General features: G+C 36.6%; 1 protein-coding gene and 1 pseudogene across 2 annotated transcripts in view; both read right to left on the bottom strand.

The window, feature by feature from the left end:
* Col24a1 (collagen type XXIV alpha 1 chain) overlaps window positions 1–9,798 on the bottom strand; it is a 391,233-nt gene extending 381,435 nt beyond the window's left edge. For both annotated transcript variants that reach the window (XR_007104846.1, XM_047523663.1), the window contains exons 1-2: window positions 9,408–9,798; window positions 2,524–2,588 (exon numbers count right to left, since the gene is read on the bottom strand). Coding sequence is in view for 1 of the 2 variants with exons in the window: in XM_047523663.1 (XP_047379619.1) it covers window positions 2,524–2,588; window positions 9,408–9,463 (121 nt within the window). In the remaining variant the exon portion in view is untranslated. The remainder of the gene's footprint in view (window positions 1–2,523; window positions 2,589–9,407) is intronic.
* A 7,589-nt stretch (window positions 9,799–17,387) lies between these two features.
* LOC124960096 (importin subunit alpha-1-like) lies at window positions 17,388–18,995 on the bottom strand (annotated as a pseudogene).
* Between the last annotated feature and the right edge of the window lie 1,421 nt (window positions 18,996–20,416).

Below are 20,416 nucleotides of genomic sequence, written 5' to 3'. Positions count from 1 at the left end.
TTTATAGTGCAATATGACCTTTAAATTATGTACTTAAATTACTATGATACTTTTTAAGAATCTGAAAAGCCTCTTAAGCATATAAATGTTTCTGAGAAGTTGGGATAAACACTAGCTGAAATACATATTTAGCAATAGTAAGGCCTCAAATGATATTTGTAATCACCATAAAAACACAATTTCTCTGATAAAGTTTTTTCTAATCTCCTGATTAAATATATATTGTATCATGCTAATTTAATAAACAATATTTTAGGAAAAAAGTACTTCTAAGTTTCTGATAACATACTATTTCCATTTCTTTTGTACCCAAAAATATTAAATTTTCTATAGTCTGAGAGGGTTTTTAAAAAAGAATTTTTTTAAGAACTAGAAAAAAATATTTGTCATTGTGACTGAAAATTATTATGTCTGTCCTAAAATAAAATAATATACTTTGTATTATGTAGATAAAATACACTATTCAGAAACACTCCATTTTCTTATATCTTTCTTTACCTGAGTTTATAATATTTTGATAAGGATATATTTTGTAAATTACTAAATTCATAATGCCAGTGACTGGCAATTGTGAAGCAAGGGGATGTTTATGAGAGGCGTTCTCCTCAGAGATGATGAGGCCTAGAGTCAAGTCTACTATATGATCCCCACTTTGGGGATCCTCTGTTTCCACATCAACAATACCCACTCTGCAGGTTCATTATGAAAATAAGAATAATATATGTAAAATACTGGAAAAGGACATGACACAAAATGTATATGGAATTAATAATGGCTATTCTCCTCTTTCTACTCTGTGGTTCTAAGATGTATAGTATTAAGGAATTTAAGATTTTGCAGTCAAAATGCCTGAGTTCAAATCTTGGTTCTTCCATTTATGAAGCTTGCAGTAGTGACCTAAGTCTCCTTCATCTTGGTTTCAACAATTCTATCATAGGCATAATTATAAAAATCCTGTGATAAAGCAAGTGGTGAAGAAAATGTATCTTCTCTTAGTAAAGCAGTACATAATAAGAAATAGTAATACCAATGATGATAGTAAATCAAAGGATACAGTTTCTTTTTTCTTCTTCTCCAAGTAAAGCAAAATAAGGTAACAAAAATACATTGGTCAAGAATAGCATTTCATGAGGTTACATATGACATGTAGTCTAATTTAACCATTTTCCCATAAAAGTGAATTATAAAATGCTTTCCAAGAAATAATTTTATTTCATCTACATGATATTTGACAGGATACAGTTGCTCTCAGTATCTGTGAGGTTTATTTCTCCAGATCCCTGTGGATACCAAAATCTGCAGGGACTCAAGTTCCTATGTAAAATGTAGTATTTGTATATAATCTATACTTCTGTCCACTTTAAATAACCTCTAGATTACTTACAATACATAATATAATGTAAATGCTATGTAAGTAGTTATATGTATTGTTTAGATAATAACGACAAAGAAAAATATCTGTACATGTTCAGTACAGATGAAATTATTTTTTTCAGAATATTTTTAATTTTTGGTGGACTTTACAGATATAGAGGGCTGACTGTACTTACTTACCTATATCTGTTAACTTGTCAATTTGGTAAATCAGATAAAATTCCATTCCTCCCTTTGCACCTCTTTTTACCCTTCACATAGTTCATTTATAATTTATCTTTTCAGACAATTTGATCAAACTGACAAATGGTTCATTGAGTTATCATTGAATTATAAAGTTGCTTCTCTCAGAATGAATAATTTGTCAATCACATATAACCCTGCTATTTATAAGGCAAACAAGAAAAAATATTAGGATCACAATGATAATATTTAAGTCCAGCACAGTGTCAGGAATTTTCTTTGACTTTTCTGTTTTTTTAACCTTTAACAAAGCCACTTTTTCACTTTGAGGCCAGAGATGTTATTGTATTATATTTCAATTATTAGCAATTAAGTTATTAATCAGGAAATAGATTTTTTAAATGTTGTTTGATGAAGTGAATGAATTAGGTCATACATAAACTCCTGAAACCCTGTCATCATTTTACCAGAGCAACAAGCTAGCAGGCAAAAACAACACAAAACACAAAATAATTTTGTAAATCTCCATTTGAATTAAATAAAACCCCAAGCCCACTAATATGCAAATTTCATTGTTTCTTAATGATGCAAATCCAGACGGAACATTTATTATATGCTTGTGTTGTTTCAAGAAGTGCAAAGGTAATTCAGCCACAGTTTGCCACCCCCAAGAACTCCCACTTAAAATGAAGTCACAAGCAAAGCCTTTTACTGTACAAAACTTCCCTTTTATAGAGTTTGCTTAAAAATGTAAGCAATTTCACAGATGGAAGATCTGAGTAATTTCTTAAAGGTCATATTTCTCCCCAAAATTGATTTCTTTACCCTTACATTCTCATTATACTGGGCAGAGACATTTTTATTGTTCAATATTGACCTTAAGGTTATGATAACTTAAGTCATGTGCTTTTGCTGTCTGGAAGCAGAATTTTTGCAAACAAATAACTAATAAGGTAATTTTCTTACCTTGTTCGTGAGCATGAACAGTAATCCAAGCTACACATAGTCCAATAAAATGAAGAAGTAATTTCCTATGAAAATGGAAAAAGCAATTGTTGGACATCTACAACATGTAAACCATATAAAATCCAAAATGAACTCTAATGAAAGATTAATAATTAAAATGTTATTTTAATCAGTATGGTTAAGAGTAAATTCTCTGAATTAAAATTCCAGTTATACCCTTTATTATGTAACCTGGGCACATTTTCTTATCACTCTATACCTCAGATTTTTCATATGTTAGACCTACTTCATGAGGTTTATTTAAAGGACTAATTGAAAAAGTTCATGTAAACCACATAAACCACATAAAACCTGAAAAAGAAGTACTGAATAAATATGACATGGTTATTGTTAACATGTCAAATTCCCATACATGTAATGTCATATAAAGAAACAGAAATTCATACTAAATAATACAAATTATAGTCACTTCACCATAGTGATTATAAGTTGATTGAAAAAGCTATTTATTTGTATAAATGAATGTTCAGATGTGAAAGTCATTTGAATATCATTTAATTCTTGATTCTTTGGTTCTGAAAATAGCAACGGCCTGTAGATGTCAATGTTGAGCATTTTGATGAGTAATTGTGAGTGGAATACCCATTTACTACAACTAAAAATATCTATTCATATCAATTAGTTAAGTAAAAAATGTGAGTTCTTAGTATAACTAAACTTTGGATAGATTTTATTGACTATACTTCACAATTGCCCACATATACCTCTCAAATAAAAATCACAGAGATAATTTTGAAAAATGATGATAAGCATGCTGAAAACAATACTTCATTAACTAAGTCTTGCTAATACAGATCTTGATTATTTCTTATATTCTAACTCAAGGACTCCTCAAATGACACTTCTGCAATGTCAGTCTTAAAGAATCAATTGCAGAGTCCCATGGAAATTGTGTGTCTTCCATCTGGGGTACTTTTCTGTTTATTGTCAATAAAGTTTTTACCTTTATTAGTTAGTATAAGAAAGATAATGTTTTACTGTTTTACAAAGTTTAGCCAACAATATAAAATTATACTCTTCTTTAGATAATGGAACACAATTTCATTTGCATTAAAATTGTATTTTCCATTTTTGTAAGTGAAAAATGAACATATAAGACAAGATTTTGAAAAAACATTTACCAACTATCACTAACTCTATAAATGAATCAATTGAATCATTATAGAAATTTCAACTGATATGGGCAAATAGTTGGACTCTATATCTTAATGAAGTCTATTAAACATCCCCACATATGGTAGCACCATTTAAAATCAATAGTTCTCAAATGTTAGTTCACCAAAAAAAACCACCTGAGATGTGTGCATGAGAGAAATGTGGATTCTGGGTCCTGATGAAAATAGTTGACTAAAAATTGGGGGTGAATCTTAAGGATGCATATATTTTAACTACATGATTCTACAGATTCTAATAATCTTTTTTTACACATTATGTAACAAAAATAATTTAGAACATTAACTGTTTATGTTCTAATTAAAATACATTTAAATATAAGTTAGTTTGCTTAGATCTCATGTATCTGATTTTATGACATGACACAAATATTTGATCCTTTCAAAATCATTTCTACTGCACTAGGATAGCAGTTTTCAAATTGGTACTTCAGAATCACCTCGAGAAGTTGTTAAAAATTTGTTGAGCCTGGTGGAATGAGACAGACATCATTACCCTATGTACATGTATGATTACACGAATGGTAGAATCTACACCGTGTATAACCATAGAAACGAAATAATGTAACCCATTTTTGTACAATGAATCAAAATGCAGTCAGTAAAAAATAAATAAATAATTTTTAAAAAAGAGAAAAGAAAAAAGAAAAAAAAATGTTGGGCCTCGCCCCCAGAGTTTCGGACTCAGTAGTCTTGGTGAGGCTCAAGAGTTTGCATTTAAAACAAGTTCCCAGGTGATGCTGCTGCTGTTGTTTGGAGAGCCACATTCTGAAGATGATGCTTAAAAGATGATGGAAGGCTCCCATTTTGGATCTTTTTTTGACCTTGGCTGCACACTGGAATCCTGTGGAATTTTAAAAACTACTTACACTTGAGACCTTTCCTCTCCTTCGCAGGAATTCTAGTTTCAATATGTCCATGGTACAGGCATTTTAAACACCAGGTTATTCTAATGTACAGACAAGGTTGAGGACAATTGTACAAAATTGAAATGATTTCTGTATATAACAGAAGTAAATATATTTGGACATTGAACAAGATGGGACAAGTCTAAAGTCAACAATATGGTAACAAATCTTTAAGGTTCAAAAAATATAATCAATGGTATTGATATCTGAGCACACCTAACAAAATTTGAACCACTTTGCATGCATCTGGTCTGCTAGCCACATTTTCATTTTGACATCAGCCACAGTCCAAAAATAATCAGACAAATAATGGTGAAGGCCTAAAGGAGAACAGGCAGGGAAAAAAAGGATATCTAAATATCATACTTAAAACATTTAAGGGACACTATCAATGCCAAGCATCATCCTTAGGTGACTTTCAAAGAGCTACTCAATTTTCTTTTTATCTAAAGGGTCCCAGTTACTTTAGAGGAATGCCAAGCATCTTTTGGTTTAGGGTACCCATGAGATTCTTAGGAATCATGCTATCAGGCTACTGATACTCATTCCTACATAGATTCAATTTATAACAATAAGAAGGACTTGTAAAATTTTGTGTATAGAGAATTTTTTAATGAGTTGATTGCTTTAAATCAATTGAAAAGGGTGAATTGATCTGAGAAACACACATATGTGACATACATTGGTAATTTCAACAATTTCCATCACTCTAGGCTTTACAAGCCAAAAACTTTTCAAAGTCATGACAACTTTACAGACTCTGCTCTTTACTCACAGCTAAGATCCAGAAATAGTAAAATTTCTGGTCTCAGTTCCAAATGCAACTGGGAAAAAAGTTCTCCTCATAGCAATAAGAATAGACTTGAATGATTCAGTTTTTCAAGCACTGTCACTAATTTACATACAATGAATTTCTCAGACTATCAATTCAACTCAATAGATGGTAGTACTTACATAACTAATCCAGTGTGAAGCACAGTAGAGCTTTTGGTTAAATTCCAAATGTTCAAGCAATTCATGAAGCATAAGGAAGATAAATGATTAAGGGCTTTAAGTAATCATAGAGCCTAGAGTTCACTGAATAGGAGGGAAGAAAAATATACCTAGTCTGTCCTAGTAAGACCATAGAGACTATTAATCTGATTCTTGTCTAGCCTATCAAAGTTCCTAACAGATGCTAGTGTTGCATTTTTTTTAAAATTTAGATAAATGAAAGAAACAGTCAACCTTTAGTCAATAAGACTACCAAGTGGTCTTTAGTTTCAACAAATATATAGCTTCTCTAACATTTGCATACTGATCCTAAGATCAAGAAAATCCAGTTCTCCTGCCATCTATTTGTTTAGCTAAGAAAGTTACATAGTTAAAAGATCTTTTGCTCTCTGGTCTCTTTCTGTCATTCCAGGTCAAGTCACTTCTTCCCTAGAATGTGTGCTCTAACTAAATTCATTTCTTTCAGGCCCTCAAGTGCACTGTACTATATCACCAATGAGCCTTTTAATGTTCTAGAACCTGTTTGGGAAACTTACATGTCCTTTCTAATGAGGTTTCGGTATAGACTTCATTTCCTTTGGTTCACTTTTCTTCCATTTATTATCCTTCTGGCCCTTCACACCTACCAGGACTATTAGATAACAACTCTCCATATATACCTTTATCTCATTTTACCATACTTGGTTGTTTCATTTACTATGACCTCTATTAGATGGGGCACATTGGGAGGGCAGCAATTGTGTCACTGTCTTGCTTAACCATTTTATCTCTACTGCTTAGAATCCTACTGGGAACATTGGTGGCGCTTAGTAAATATTTGTTGAATGAATAAATGAGAATTACTAGGCTTTTAAGAGAATGAAAATGAAATGGTCCTTATTTCAGCTCTTAATCAGAGTTACAATTTCTGAAATAAGTCATAGTTGCAAGCCATGCAAGGAAACTAGCATAACTTTTCTAATTCCTGTAATCAAATTTATTTTTCTCCTGCATCTTCACAGATCTCCAAAGAGAATGTCTAAACAACACTCAAACTTACTTTCCATAAATTATATTGTCTCTCTTTGAGACATCGGTTTATTTAAAACATTTATTTGAACACAGATAACTAAGTGATTAAAAATACTAGAATTTCATGACAAATAGCAAGATATTTACATCCAAAAATTTTTTGCCATTGTTTTTCTCTTTTTGGTTGTAAAAACCCTTTATTATCCTAATAGTCTGCCTGGAAGATTCTCTGATAATATGTTAAATCAGTATATCAAACACGTTGGGGTTTTAGGTTTTTTTTTTTTTTTTTTTTTTTTTTTTTTTATTAATTCCACAAAGTCACATCTAAAAGCAGCTCTGTGCAAGAAAATGTCTGTTAGGATCCAGTTTTAAAACTATAAATGTTTTTGGGTGACTAATCAGAACTATGATTTAAAAAAGCTGCTCCTGCTCTTCCAAAATGTCACCACAAAAAGATGGTGGAAAATGAAAACCTCAGGGGTTTCATTAGGGACTCTAAGGTTTAATTCAGTGGCCTAACATTATCATCAGCTAATCAGCTGCTTCTACCAAGTCCCTCCTCCTTTCTCAAGGGTTGGTGGCCTTTTTTCAAATTCAAGAACTCCGAATTCTGTATGAAAATGGGATCTTTTTTTCCTTAGAAACAATTTCTTGGCCCAACCATTAACTACCCTCTCTATGCTTTGCATGTGTGTGGTTGGAGCTGTGAGGTTCTGCAATCTGATGTCATTTTGAATTGCCCTTAATTCTCTGCAGCCCATCCCCACTGGCTCCTGTAATGGAACAAGCTGGATATCAGCAGATATCCAAGGGTTGCAAAACCCCTGATCAGAAGACTTTCAAAGACATCAGTGAAATCAGCACCTTTACTCAGGAGCTGCTACCTATGCTGACACCTCTCCACAAGTTCTTTCCCCATCCACGTGGTATAATTTTTCCTCAGACGTTCCTCTGGTATTATCCATTCTTTGGTTTCTCTTCTCCCCCCGCCCCCAATCATCTGGACCCAATTTAAAACCCCAAACTGCCCAAGAATTTATGCAGGGCCTTTTCTGGGAGCGTCTGGAAGGGAAGTGTAAACCAGACAAGACAGAGGCCAGGAGCAGAAGATCTGCTTTAATCCGTGAAGTCTGTCACAGCTACCAAAGGGAGTATTAGTCAGCAAGTGGGCCTGGAGCAGAGGAAGGGAAAGCCCTCGCCGCTGGAAAGGCCAGCGAGAGAAGCACGTGGAGGTTGCTGCTGGACGGGAGGTGAAGGGCCACACCAATCTTTCTTGGTGGCTGAGTCTTCCAGCCTCTTTGTACCCGACCGGGATCAGTGGAAAGATGTACCCAGAACCTCAGGATCAGCTGAGCATTCTTCGCATCCCTACCCCTGCCTCACTCTCTGGGACTGTCCACCCTGAGGGACGTTTATCAAGTAAAGTAGTTCTTCTGCCTGGGAACTCCGTGCAGCCTGTGTGAGACCCTCTGGAAAGGCGACCCACTGAGCTTCTGGCACTCTGGTGTCCCTGGCCCCCAGCACCGCGCCGCATGCACGGTGTTTCAAAGGTTGCCAGCTTTCCTCTGTTTCCTCCAGATAGGGGTGCGCAGGAAGGTGCATCTTAGTCTGCAGCAGCGAAGCTTCCAGGGGTCTTAGCAGAGAGCGCGCCAGAGCCGCGGCCAGGCTCGGCTGCACGCGGCTGGGAAGCACATGTGCATACAAACACTGCCACAAGGCGGTCTTTCTCCACACCCCGCCTCCGCCTGCCCTCAGCTGACTCGGGCAGTTCTGCCCCCTGTTCTCCCACCTACTCTCCCGAGGGGCAATCACTCCATAGAAAATCATCACAGCTGCGTTGGTGCCTCTTGCTCCTGGAGGCCAGAAGCAATTTGTGTAACCCATTGCCCTCTTCCAGGGACTAGGGCAGTCAGAAGGCCACATAAGCTCATCCTCGCTCTTTTCCCAGTGAGGGGGTGTGAACAGGTACTGTGCCCAAAGGGGAGGTGGGGTGCAGGTCAGAACCCGCCCAAACCCTCCCTGGGAGGATCAGCTCCGCCCCCGCATCCTGTCCACCCCCCTTGTCAGGGTGACAAGCGCCACTTCCCCACTGACAGGCCAATGATCAGGGCACAGCCTCGGCTCCAAAGGGGCAGCACGTATGTTGCCTTCTAACAAGAGGCGATTGCCTCTGAACCCATGAGAAGAGCAGCATCTTGATGCCCAAGGTTCTGCAGGCACCCCCCTCTCCACCTGGTAACCCTGCCCACACCAGTGCCCAGTAGTTCAGGCTGCGCTCACCGAGCTCAGGGGACTGCTAGCGTCCTAGCAATGCCAAGTTGGATACCCTGAGAAGCACCGCGGGAAAGGAGGACTTCAGCCAGGGCCCTGCGGGAGGAGAAGCGAGGAGGGAGAGAGGGCGGTGGGAGCTAGAGCCCGGGCGGGCGGTGGAACCCAGTTCTGGAGCAGCGGGAGAAGTGGCCGAAGACGTGGGAACTTGTGCCAGTAAGCTTTTCCTCCCGAGCCGCAGGATAACTTTAAGCATAAACTGCCTGAGACCCGCTGGCACGAGGCTTCCTTTCAAACACGGTCATTTTACAATTGAGAAGAAAAGGGGAGGATGCCACGGCTGCTCGCCGGCTCCCAGTGCCAGAAAGTGCCAAGGATTGGGACCACAGATCTCCAACACGCATGGTGGATCCAGGGGGGTGGAGTGAAGGGTTGGTCTAACCCCTACCCGGGCGGGTGGGCTACTTACGTTTTTGCGGTGGGGGAGACTTTTCCACGCCTTGTCCTGTGGGCTCCTAAATGCATTTGTATGCATTTGTCCGTGCAGCAAAACGCTAACGGAAAACAGAAGCCAACTCCGAACTGCTAAGGGTGCAGGTACTGTCCATGAAAAAGGGGGGGAAATCACGTGAAAACCATGCTCCTAACTCGCAACAAGGGGAAAAAAAGAGGGAGAGGAGATGAGGCGGTGTGGGGGTAGGAAATAGCACCCGAAGGGGGAGGACAGATAGGCTTCCTGCTGTCTAGCTCAGCATGGGACGAGCCAGGGTTGTGTTCCCCTGGGAGGGCGGGCGAGGAGGGAGACTTCACAGGGAGGCAGCGGGGCGCCGGCGGCAGCGGGAGTTCAGCTGCGAGTGCAACCCTCGAGTTCACTTGCGGTTCAAAGGCGACTCTGTGACTCCAGTGGAGTCCTCTGCTTTGGGCCTGGGAGGAGAAAGGGGAGGGGGAGGAAAGGAGATGAGGGGTGGGGGTGGGGGGGAAGTCCTTGGAAACAGCCCGCGCCGAACATTTGTCAAACAAGCACACACACCCACTTCGGAAATCAAGTCGGTGCGAGGGGGCCGGTGGCAACTGCAGGCGCTCGGCGTTGACTGCCGCCGGCTGCTTCGCCTGGAAGAAGAGGAGCCAAGCAAATCCGGCCGGTGTTAAATTTCACCGCTCACTGACTTGCAATGACATCACCAAACACAGCGCACACCTCCCCCTCGGTCCCGCAACCTTCCCCCACCCAGCGCCGGGCCTCAGCGCCCGGGTCCGCCAGTCCTGCGGGGTCTGGCTGGGCCTGCCGCACCCGGGGCGCGCACGCCGCCGCCAGGGCACCGCCCGCATGTTCTCCCTTCCCACTTCCAAATGACTAGTATCCTTCCTTCCTCGCAGTGTCCATGTACCATTCCCCTTCACTGCAACGCCCAATTTCGTATTTTCCTTTTGGAACTCTACCACCTCTAGTCTGTTCACTATCTTCACTCACACCTGAAATCCTGCTTAGTTCAGTGGAGTCCTCACTGACCTTGCTTTCTTTGCAGTCGTCTATTACCTGCTTGTAAAGGTTCTCATTGCTACCTTCCTTCCCTTTCCCACTTTCCTTTAAGTCTGTTCCACTTACTACTTCTACTCACTTTTCTCTCCTGCAAGCCACCTTTCCGCCTTCTCCCTACCCTTTACACCCTTCTACAAGTGTGGACTAAGCTTCGCAGTTATGCAAGAGCCTGCCAACACACCAGCCTTACCCATTTGAATATCTTTTCCAATTTTTGTCACAAATTTCTTTTTTTTTAAACACAAGTCTCTATCCACCTTCTTATTTTTCCAAAAACAAACACAAAACCCTGAAAGTTCTAATTTTATCTTCCTTATTAACAAGACTGGAAACTGCAGGAGATCTGGTATCTATTCTTTTACTCGTTGTTGTATTTTTAGCACCTAAAATATGACGTGTCGGGGCTGTTGAATGAATTACTACTGTGTATTACTCAGTATCATTCCTCTGTTTTTCTTGTTACTCTGTGTTCACAATAGCCCTTCCACATGCAAAAAGAGTTCCCACATTACACACATACTATGAATATAAGTGGCCATATTGATGAATGAAAATGATTGATGTGATTGTAAAGCTTGTTAATGTTTTCACTCTAAAACTATAGAATTTATCCTCCCCTCCCTCAATTTTTCAACAATTTGTTCTGAAATAAGTTTAATTTTATAAAGTCATGAAAGTAGTATAGAGTTCCTGTATGCCCTTTCCCCAGCCTATGCTAATGTTAACATCCTATATAACCAAACTACAATGATCATACTCAAGGCAGTACAATACTAGTAACTAATCTATAGATCTTATTCAAATGTCATTTTTCACAGTAACGTCTTTGACTCAGAATCCTACACTCTAGTTAATTAATTAGAACAATGATTAATTAAATTGTATGTCTCCTCAGTCTCTTTCCATCTGGGATAGTCCTGTTTTCTTTTGTCTTTTCATGACCTTGACTTTTGAAGAGCACAGGGCAGTCATTTTGTTGATGGTCCCTCAATTTGGATTTATATGATGTAATCTCATATTACATTCCGTTCATGTATTTGGGGCATACATATCACTGAAATCATGATGTGCCCTTCTTAGGGCATTATCTTGGGTGTATGTATATATGATGTTGATATTTTGTTACTAGTGCTGTTAACTTGGATCATTGTATTAAGGCAGCCACCTCCTAGATCTTGCCACTATAAAACTTCCCCTCAATTTTTTTTATTTTCATACACTAATACCCTAAAGGAAGACAACTAACTTAGCTTGTTGAAAAAACAACAGATGAGAATTTAGCAGGTATAATCATCTAATCTGTGTCTCCACCCCCCATCAGTGACTTAAGGTTCAAAACTATTTTTCTGTAATCACAATATTGATTCTGAGAAATGGAATGCTGTGTAAAATAGGTGCTTATTAAAATGTGCCTCAGGTTCTTCAAGTATAAGAGAATATTTGCTAGTTAGATTTAATGAAACCCCTATGACACAGAGATTCCAAAAGGAACACATACTATCAAGACAGAGGACATTTATTTTGGGAGAAGAGATATTTGCCCAGAAAAAGATAAGCAACGTAAGGAACAGGTTGTATTCCATGCTTTTGTGATAATATCAAGGTATATCCTGGTGCTGTATATGACTAAAATTTTTTTTTAATTATGTTATGTGCATGTATGAATATGGCATAATGATCCTGCTACTATGCCTAATTATAATGCACCAATAAAATGCATTTACTAAAAAAGTCATAGATGATCATGGAGACTAGCATAGATCAAATTGATCAAAACAGATGAACAAGAGACTTTAGAATTCAGTGTGGGGTGAAAAGTAAAGAGGATTTACAGAGATGGACAGGAGAAAGCATGCTCAGAAAAACAGGAGATATGGTTCAAGACGAAGATGTGAGTTATATTTAAGGGCAAAAGAACAGATTCATCAAGCTGGTTTAGAGGTTTGTAAACTGGAAGAAAGGTTGAGAGCAAACTGTGGAAGTCCCTGAATGCCAAGATAAAGGTGCATTCAGTCATTCAACAAACATTTATCATGTTTCCTACTATGTGTCAAGAACTCTTTAGGGCACTGTGTTATATCAGTAGATGAACTATATTGAAATTTCCTCCTTCCATGTATATGCTACTGTTTAAGATTTACTACTATAGGCAATAGGAAATAAAGACTTTAAAACTGATAAATGGTATGTTCCAAAATTCCATTTTAAGAAGACTTCTCAGCATCAAATATCAAGATTTATGTTTTTAAATATAAGTTTGGTGTAGGTGTGAAGATATGTTATATTTTGAACTGTGGTAAGAACAGTAGAAAAGCAGAATAAAAGAATAGTTATTAAAATGCCAAAGATTTGATAACTAGTTAGATTGGGAAGGGAGGAGACATAGATGAAAATAACAGGCTTGAATGACCATGAAATTATGGCATTAGCCAATGTCAAAGGGGAAGACAACTAATTCATATTGAGACTTATTATGTTCCAGATCTTGACAGGAAATTCTTTTGGAACTGTCCAAACAGCTGTTGAAGTAGGAAGCTAGAGTTCAGGACAGAGGCTCTGGTTAGCATTTTGTACTTCTTCATCATCCTCAACTGGTATTCAAAACCTTGGTAGTGGACTCTATTTTCAAAGAAGCTATCAAAACAGAGAACCGGGTCAAGGATGTAAATTTAGGCTACAGAAAGAGAGCAGAATAGTGCTGAACTAAAGGGGATAAAACAAGAAATATGTTGTACTAATAAGTAATTGTACAGCAGCTCAAAAATAATGTAGGAAAAACTTCTTAATGCTTTCTATGCATCAGCATTTTTCTGCATACTCATTTTATCCTCTTAATAAATCCTATTAAGAAGGTGTTATTTGTTACTTTCATTATACAGCAAAGGAAATCAATGCAGAAAAAGTTAATTAAATTGCCCAAGATTACAAAACTAGTAATTAAGTTTTAAATCACTTCAGACTGGCTCTGGATGAAGTCAATGCACTCAATAATTCCCTTCTTCCTTCCTTCCTTCCTTCCTTCATTCCCCTGTCCCTACTCTTCTTCTCAGAAGAAAAGAGTTACAACACAAAAGTTACTGAAATAGAGTACAATATTATGCTATATATATCATTATGAGGGTATCAAGATATAAAAGTGGCATTTCAAAATTCTGGAAAACAGAAGACCTGCTTTATAAATAATGCTGAAACTATTAGTCCTAAAGGGAAAATAAAGCAGTCATTAACCTCATGCTGAATGCTAAATCACAAGTACATTAATAAGGTATTAAAAATATTAAATTCTCTGAAGGTTTAGAGACAACGTAAAAACATATCTATAGAGTTAAAGAAGGCACCTTTTAAGAATCAAAACAAAGGACAAAACAAAAAGATTGTATTTATTTATCTATTTATCAAATATTTATTGGACAGTAATAGGTTTCAGATACTGTGCTAGGAACCAAAAATAAAATAATCTAACTATGCCTGCTGTTGAAGACATTCATCTCTGAGAGAGATAAACCTTAAAGAAGTATGATTTAAAATTTTCAAGCAGTAAAATAAAGAAACAAAAATCTCACATAATATAAACAAATGAAAACACAAATGATAAACTGGGGGAAATATTTGTAGTGCATAGTAATTAATATCCTTTAATAAAGTTTTTGTATTGAGCGCTGGTAGTGTAGGTCAGTGGTAAAGCACTTGGGGCCATGTTTGAGGCCCAGGATTCAATCCCCATCATCAAATACCAGCTCCCCAGAACACACACATACAATCAAAAAATGGCATTAAAATAATTTCAAACTTTTAAAAGTTGCAAAACATGGTGAAAATAATTTTAAGTGCCTTTCCTCCATATTTATCAAATGTTAACATTTTATCATGTCAATATTATTGTATTTTCCCTCCCCCAATAGTTTGAGAGTAACTTGCAGACATCACTCAATTTACCCCATCATTACACCCCTTCTGTATATATATTCTAAAAACAAGGATATTCTCTTGCACAGCCACAGTTCAAATTATCAAAATCACAAAATTAATTTTGGTATAATACTACACATTGTTTATAGACCTATTCAAGTTTCACTAATTATCTCTGTACATTATAGTAAACACCCTTTGTATCCTGCTTTAGTTAGGATACAAACTGGAACAGTACCTCAGTTCAAATGAAACTCTCATTTGTTGCCTTACTTTCCTGTTTTAGAATTGAAAAATCTCATCCACTTCATGACCCCGACCATTTTCATTTTTTAAAAAATATCGGTTGTCACAATCTTTTATATGTGAAGATTTCTTATAAATCAACAAGAAAATTGATGAATAGAAATGGAGAAAAATAGGCAAAAGGAAAATTCAGTTTACATAGAAAGAAATGAAAATTGGCCCAAAACATTGAATATATTAAACCAACTCAATTTAAGAAATACAAATTAACACAATAAGATACCATAGTTAAAAAATAAGCAAAAGACAAAGGTTTTTTTTTTTTTTCAATTATAATACCCAGTGTTGGTGAGAGCAAAGCAGGTACTATTATAAATAGATGCAACTAGAAGGAAATTTGCCCATATGAATTGAGTCTTAAAAAGATTATATTTTTGTTCAGTGACTTTGGCTCTGGAAATGTATCTTAAGGAAATAATCAGATTTTCACATGAAAACATATGTATAAGGATGATCACCACAGTATTATATTTTCAAATAAACAAATTATAGCACATTCATATTATGCAACTATAAAAAAATATTTTGAAGGCTATGTTCTACCACAGGAAAATTCTCAAAATATTTTAAGTGGAAACTATGACCTGAGAATTTATATAATAATATATATAATATACACACACATACATATATTATTATATAAATATATAAAACCTGAGAATAAAGATTGAAGAGAAATATACCAAAATATTAATAGCAGCATAGAAATAATTTCTAGGTAGTGACATTAGTGATGATAATTTAAATTTTATCCATTATTTTATTTTACTTTGCTATTAATTTTCCTCAATAAACAGGAATTATTTACATAAATCTGAAAAGAAAATAATTTGAGTTTCATGATTGAGAGAAAGAGTTGGATTGGGCTCCTGAGGAGTATATGAATTGTTTAGAGTAACTAACATGGAGAATATTATACAGAAGAAGAAAAAAGGTATTAATAAACTGATTAAAATGTGTCTGTATAGCTAAAGAAATGCAGATCCATAAATAGTTTGGGCTATAGGACAATCTATATATACACACTTGCATAACCATGCCAAGGGGAAAAACTTTACATTTTAAATGTTATATTGAAAATTGACCTTCAACAATCTCCCTGTGATTTTTCCTCCCTATTATTGTGCTAAAGCAAGCTGGAGCCCTCTACTGGAATAGTCTTCTAGGAAGGGTAGAATTTATATTTTAAAATTATAAAATGATAGGATTACAGGATTGCATGCCTCCACCTAGAGATGGGGGTTTTTATATTCAGTGCTTCAAAGCCTGATTTGTCATATGAATACTAATTTTCACAATGTTATATGGTATAAAAGGAAAGAATCTTTTATTAACAAATTACCTGGATGAACCTGGCATACAGAAAACTCATAATAATGCAGAATAGTTACAGAGTAGCTGGCAGATAATTGCTTACACAACTGTGGAATCTTATTTAGAAGGTAACAAGTAATTAGGCTGAAGTAAGAATATAGAAGGGAAAAACATCAAGATTTTGAATTTCAAATGAAAGATATGATAAAATATAATCTTTTTCTTTAGAATGCATTTTAATATGTATTGCCATTTAATAAAGAATCAAAAACTTGTCTTGCTTCTCTCATATTTTATCATAGCTTTGGTTCTCTTGTAATAAGTTTATGCTTCCTATCTATAACTAACTACAATTTTTCAACTATTTATGGCAAGTATTTTAGTATATTTTATATGACTACTCATAAAATGCTATCAACTTTAATGCAGAAGCTAATTTATAGAAATCAGTAATATAATTACACCAGCAAACATCAGATGAGAAATGATTGTGGATAGTTATCTGCCTGTGGTGGCACATAAGAGCCCCGGCTTGAACTCACAATTCTACCAGTGCCTTTAGTTAAAATTCTTCTCACCTTACTGAGTCCATTAGAAAATTCATTATGAAATTTCTGTTTTCTCTTTTCAAACAATTTTGAAGTGAACACAAAAGACATACTCAAAGGACTTAAAATCAGCATACTATAGAGATACAGCCACAACAATGTTCACAGCTGCTTAATTCACAATAGCCAGATTGTGGAACCAAACTAGATGCCCTTCAATTGATGAATGGATAAAGAAACTGTGGTATATATATATACAATGGAATATTACTCAGCCATAAAGAATAATAAAATTATGGCATTTCCAGGTAAATGGATGAAATTGGAAAACATCATGCTAAGTGAGATAAGCCAATCTCAAAAAACCAAAGGACGAATGATCTCACTGATAAGAGGATGATGACACATAATGGAGGGTGGGAGGGGGGCAAGAATGGAGGAAAGAGGGACTGTATAAGGGAAAAGAGGGGAGGGAAGGGTGGGGGGAAGGAAAAAAATAACAGAATGAATCAAAAACTATTACCCTAGGTAAATGTATGATTACACAAATGGCATGCCTCTACTTCATGTACAAACAGAGAAACAAGATGTATCCCATTTGTTTACAATAAAAATAAATTTAAAAAAAAGGATAAGGGTGGAATTTAATCTTTATTTACAGGACATTAAGTTATGAAATTCCACATAGAAATAAGAAACCCATTTAGAGTACAAGTTTGATACAGTATGTACAGTTTGAAACTGTTCACATATAGTTTTGTTGTGAAAAGTGCTACAATAGTAACAGTAAGACAAACTTATACCAAACATAATACACAACAAACTTTATGCCTTAGCTGTATGGCCTAGAAGTTAAAGGTCCAGGAGTCCCATCCTGAACTTGGAAGGTATAGCCCTCCGAGGGAGTTTCTGGCACAACATTTTGATCTTCCTCTTTCTCTACTGAAAAATATTTCTCAATCAAATTTAATGAGGCCTTATACACAGACTCACTTTCATGGTTCTGTAGAACTTCAATTTAGTCCAAGCCTCCACATTCTTCAATCATTATACTCAGTTTCTCAGTTTCACCTAGTTTCTCAGCAACCTGAAAGATATTTGAAATGGCATCAAGAATAACCAGAATAATTTTGGTATCTTGCACACAGGTTCATCAATGTTTCTACTATGCCACAATGAACGAGATATACAATCTGTTCAACTGTTCCACCACTAGTATAATTGGTCACAACCCATACAGCTTCCTTTTGTGTCTTAAATCTACCTTAGAGAGAACACCAACAAGGAATGGAATCAATACATGATTGACAACTAGCTGTATCTGGTCCTGTCAGCCAGCTGTGATGTTTGGCATTGTCCATGTAGCTTCCTTCTGAATATTAGTTTGGGGTTAGTTAACAGGCTGGGAAAGACAGCAAATTCACCTTCATCTATCACAACCTGAGTCTGTTTCATCTGTTCCACTCACAATATTCCCTATGGCTCTGAGAGCAGGAGTCACAATTGGCAATTCCTAGAAGTTTCACAAGTTGGAGCACAACTCCTGTTTTCACAACCATTTCAATGCATTTATTTGGACCATCAGTAAGGTAGGAAATAGCCCAGGAGGTTTCCACTAATACTTCCAGATCATCATGATGCAGGAGACAAACTAAAGTGGGGAGAATTTGCTCAACAGCATCTAATGCTGGATTCTTGTTGCGACAAAGGTTTGGAAAGTGTCCAGGTAAGATTATGTAAGTAACCACATGCTAAAGTTGACATATCAGGAACTGCAAGAAGAGCCAGCAGTGAGTTCACTGTGCCATATTTTATAACCAAGTCTCAGAAAACTGAACCATCACCTGCAATGTTTCCTAGGGCTCATACAGCTTGCTCATGCATGAGTAAGCATGGGGAGATCACTGATGTGAGCATGGGGAGATGCCAAGAGAGAAATGAATGCTGGGATAGCACCTCCATCCACCGCAACCTTGGTCTGTTCTGATGTCCCAGAAGCAATGTGAGGGAGTGCCCACACAGACTCAAACTGAATGGGACTACAATCAGTTCTGCCCAAGAAGGACACAAATTTTGGAATCAAACTAACCCAGATTATGTTGTCTATGGGGGACTCTTTTTCCCAACAGAGCAATTTCCTAGCAGCTTGAATAACTTGGAGTTGGCTTTCCAAATTGTTGCTGTTTATGCCTTTGACAGTGTCATCAGCAGACCAATTCACAGTGCCCTGGTTGTTGCGGTTTTCCTGTAGTGGCGAAGTAGCATCATCAGGAAAAGAGCTTGCATTTCTCCTCTTCAGCATCTGGTCATCCTTCTTAGCTTTCCTCAGCTTCACATTAACTTCTATTCGGCGCCACCTCATTTCTGTACTGTCTTTTCCCTTGTTCTTGAATCTGTTAAGCCGGGCAGCTGGTGAATTAGCATTCTCATTGGTGGACATGGTTATAGACAAACGGAGAAAGCTGCACAGTAGGTTCAGGCTTCCCAGGAGGCAGTACGGGGCTCACAGTTTGCAGATGGGCCACCCTCAAAACCCTCTGGGGCTCAGCTCAGAGACTATGTGCCTGACACACATTTACAAAAAAATAAAACAGACTAATAGTTAAGAGATTTTTTTTTTTTTTTTTTTTTTTTTTTTGGTATAGAAGTAGAAGAAACTTCCCACAATTTGGAATAAGGTTCTTGCAACAACAGTGACAATATTATGAAAAATCATAAAAATATCTGGTTTTCTCTGGAAGAAGGGAAAAAGTTAACGTGCACTAAGCCAGAATCTGAAATTAATAGGGAGGAAATGAATGCCCACAGATCCTGTCACATGATTGCAAGTCTTTGTGTAAATGAGAAAGACAATTCCTATTTTTGCCAAAGTAAAATATAAGTTTTTATAAGCTATATAAAAACCTGATTCGTACCCATAAAAAGACTCTAAAAATATGAGTATTTTAACACAGGTAAATGTCAAACAACCATGCAAATTTATTATTATGAGCCAAGATTGCTTGAATTCTGTACATGGAAGATCTAAGGGACAAATGAAGTGCTTGTTTTGAAATAATCTGATAGTTGAAAATAATTCAAGGAACAAACTGTAGCAAGAGTAGGAAAATGAGAGAATTAATATTATCAAACACTTCTGTGTAATAGGGACAGTTCTAGCTACTTTACCTTATTCTATGTAAACCTCTCAAACACTCAGGGAAGAGAGATTATTGCATTTATGTTATAGGACTTAAGAGGTTAATCTACATTTCTAAGGTCACATAGCAAATGAGTTGGAACTCTAGCTCAGTTCCATCAAAGTCTGAAATCCATATTCTTTAGAATCCAAAGATTCTTAGTTTCATGTGCATATGTCATAAGCTGCATTTTGCAGTTAAAGATTTCTAAGTCTTATGCCTAAAAATTGTAGTTGGGTATGTCTGAGGTGAGGCTCAAAAATATGAATTTTTAACAAATACTGTATTTGTTATGATGCCAATAGACCAGTGATCATATATTAACATATTAAGTCATTTCTGACTTAGTTAGCAACATAATACTTCTTGACTGCCTGTAAAATCTCTTAATGAATAAGTAATCTTATTTATATATATATCTGGGAAGAATAAATATGGCTTAATTGAAATTTTATGCTTAAATATTTATATAATGAGGGAATGAAAGAATAATTAAATAGAGTTACATGTCTACTATTGGCACCAGGCCAATGTTCAAAACCAGGGTTTATGAAGATAATAGGTATACTTTTTACTCTTCTGGAGTTTGCAACCTGTGAAGAACAAACTCTAAGAAGAAAAACCAATGGGTATGGATAATGGGAAAAAGAATAATACCTATCTAGGGCATAGGGTAGTTGGA

The sequence above is a fragment of the Sciurus carolinensis genome, chromosome 1, assembly GCF_902686445.1.
Source record: "Sciurus carolinensis chromosome 1, mSciCar1.2, whole genome shotgun sequence".
Lineage (NCBI taxonomy): Eukaryota > Metazoa > Chordata > Mammalia > Rodentia > Sciuridae > Sciurus > Sciurus carolinensis.
This window is presented reverse-complemented; position numbering and strand designations above follow the sequence as displayed.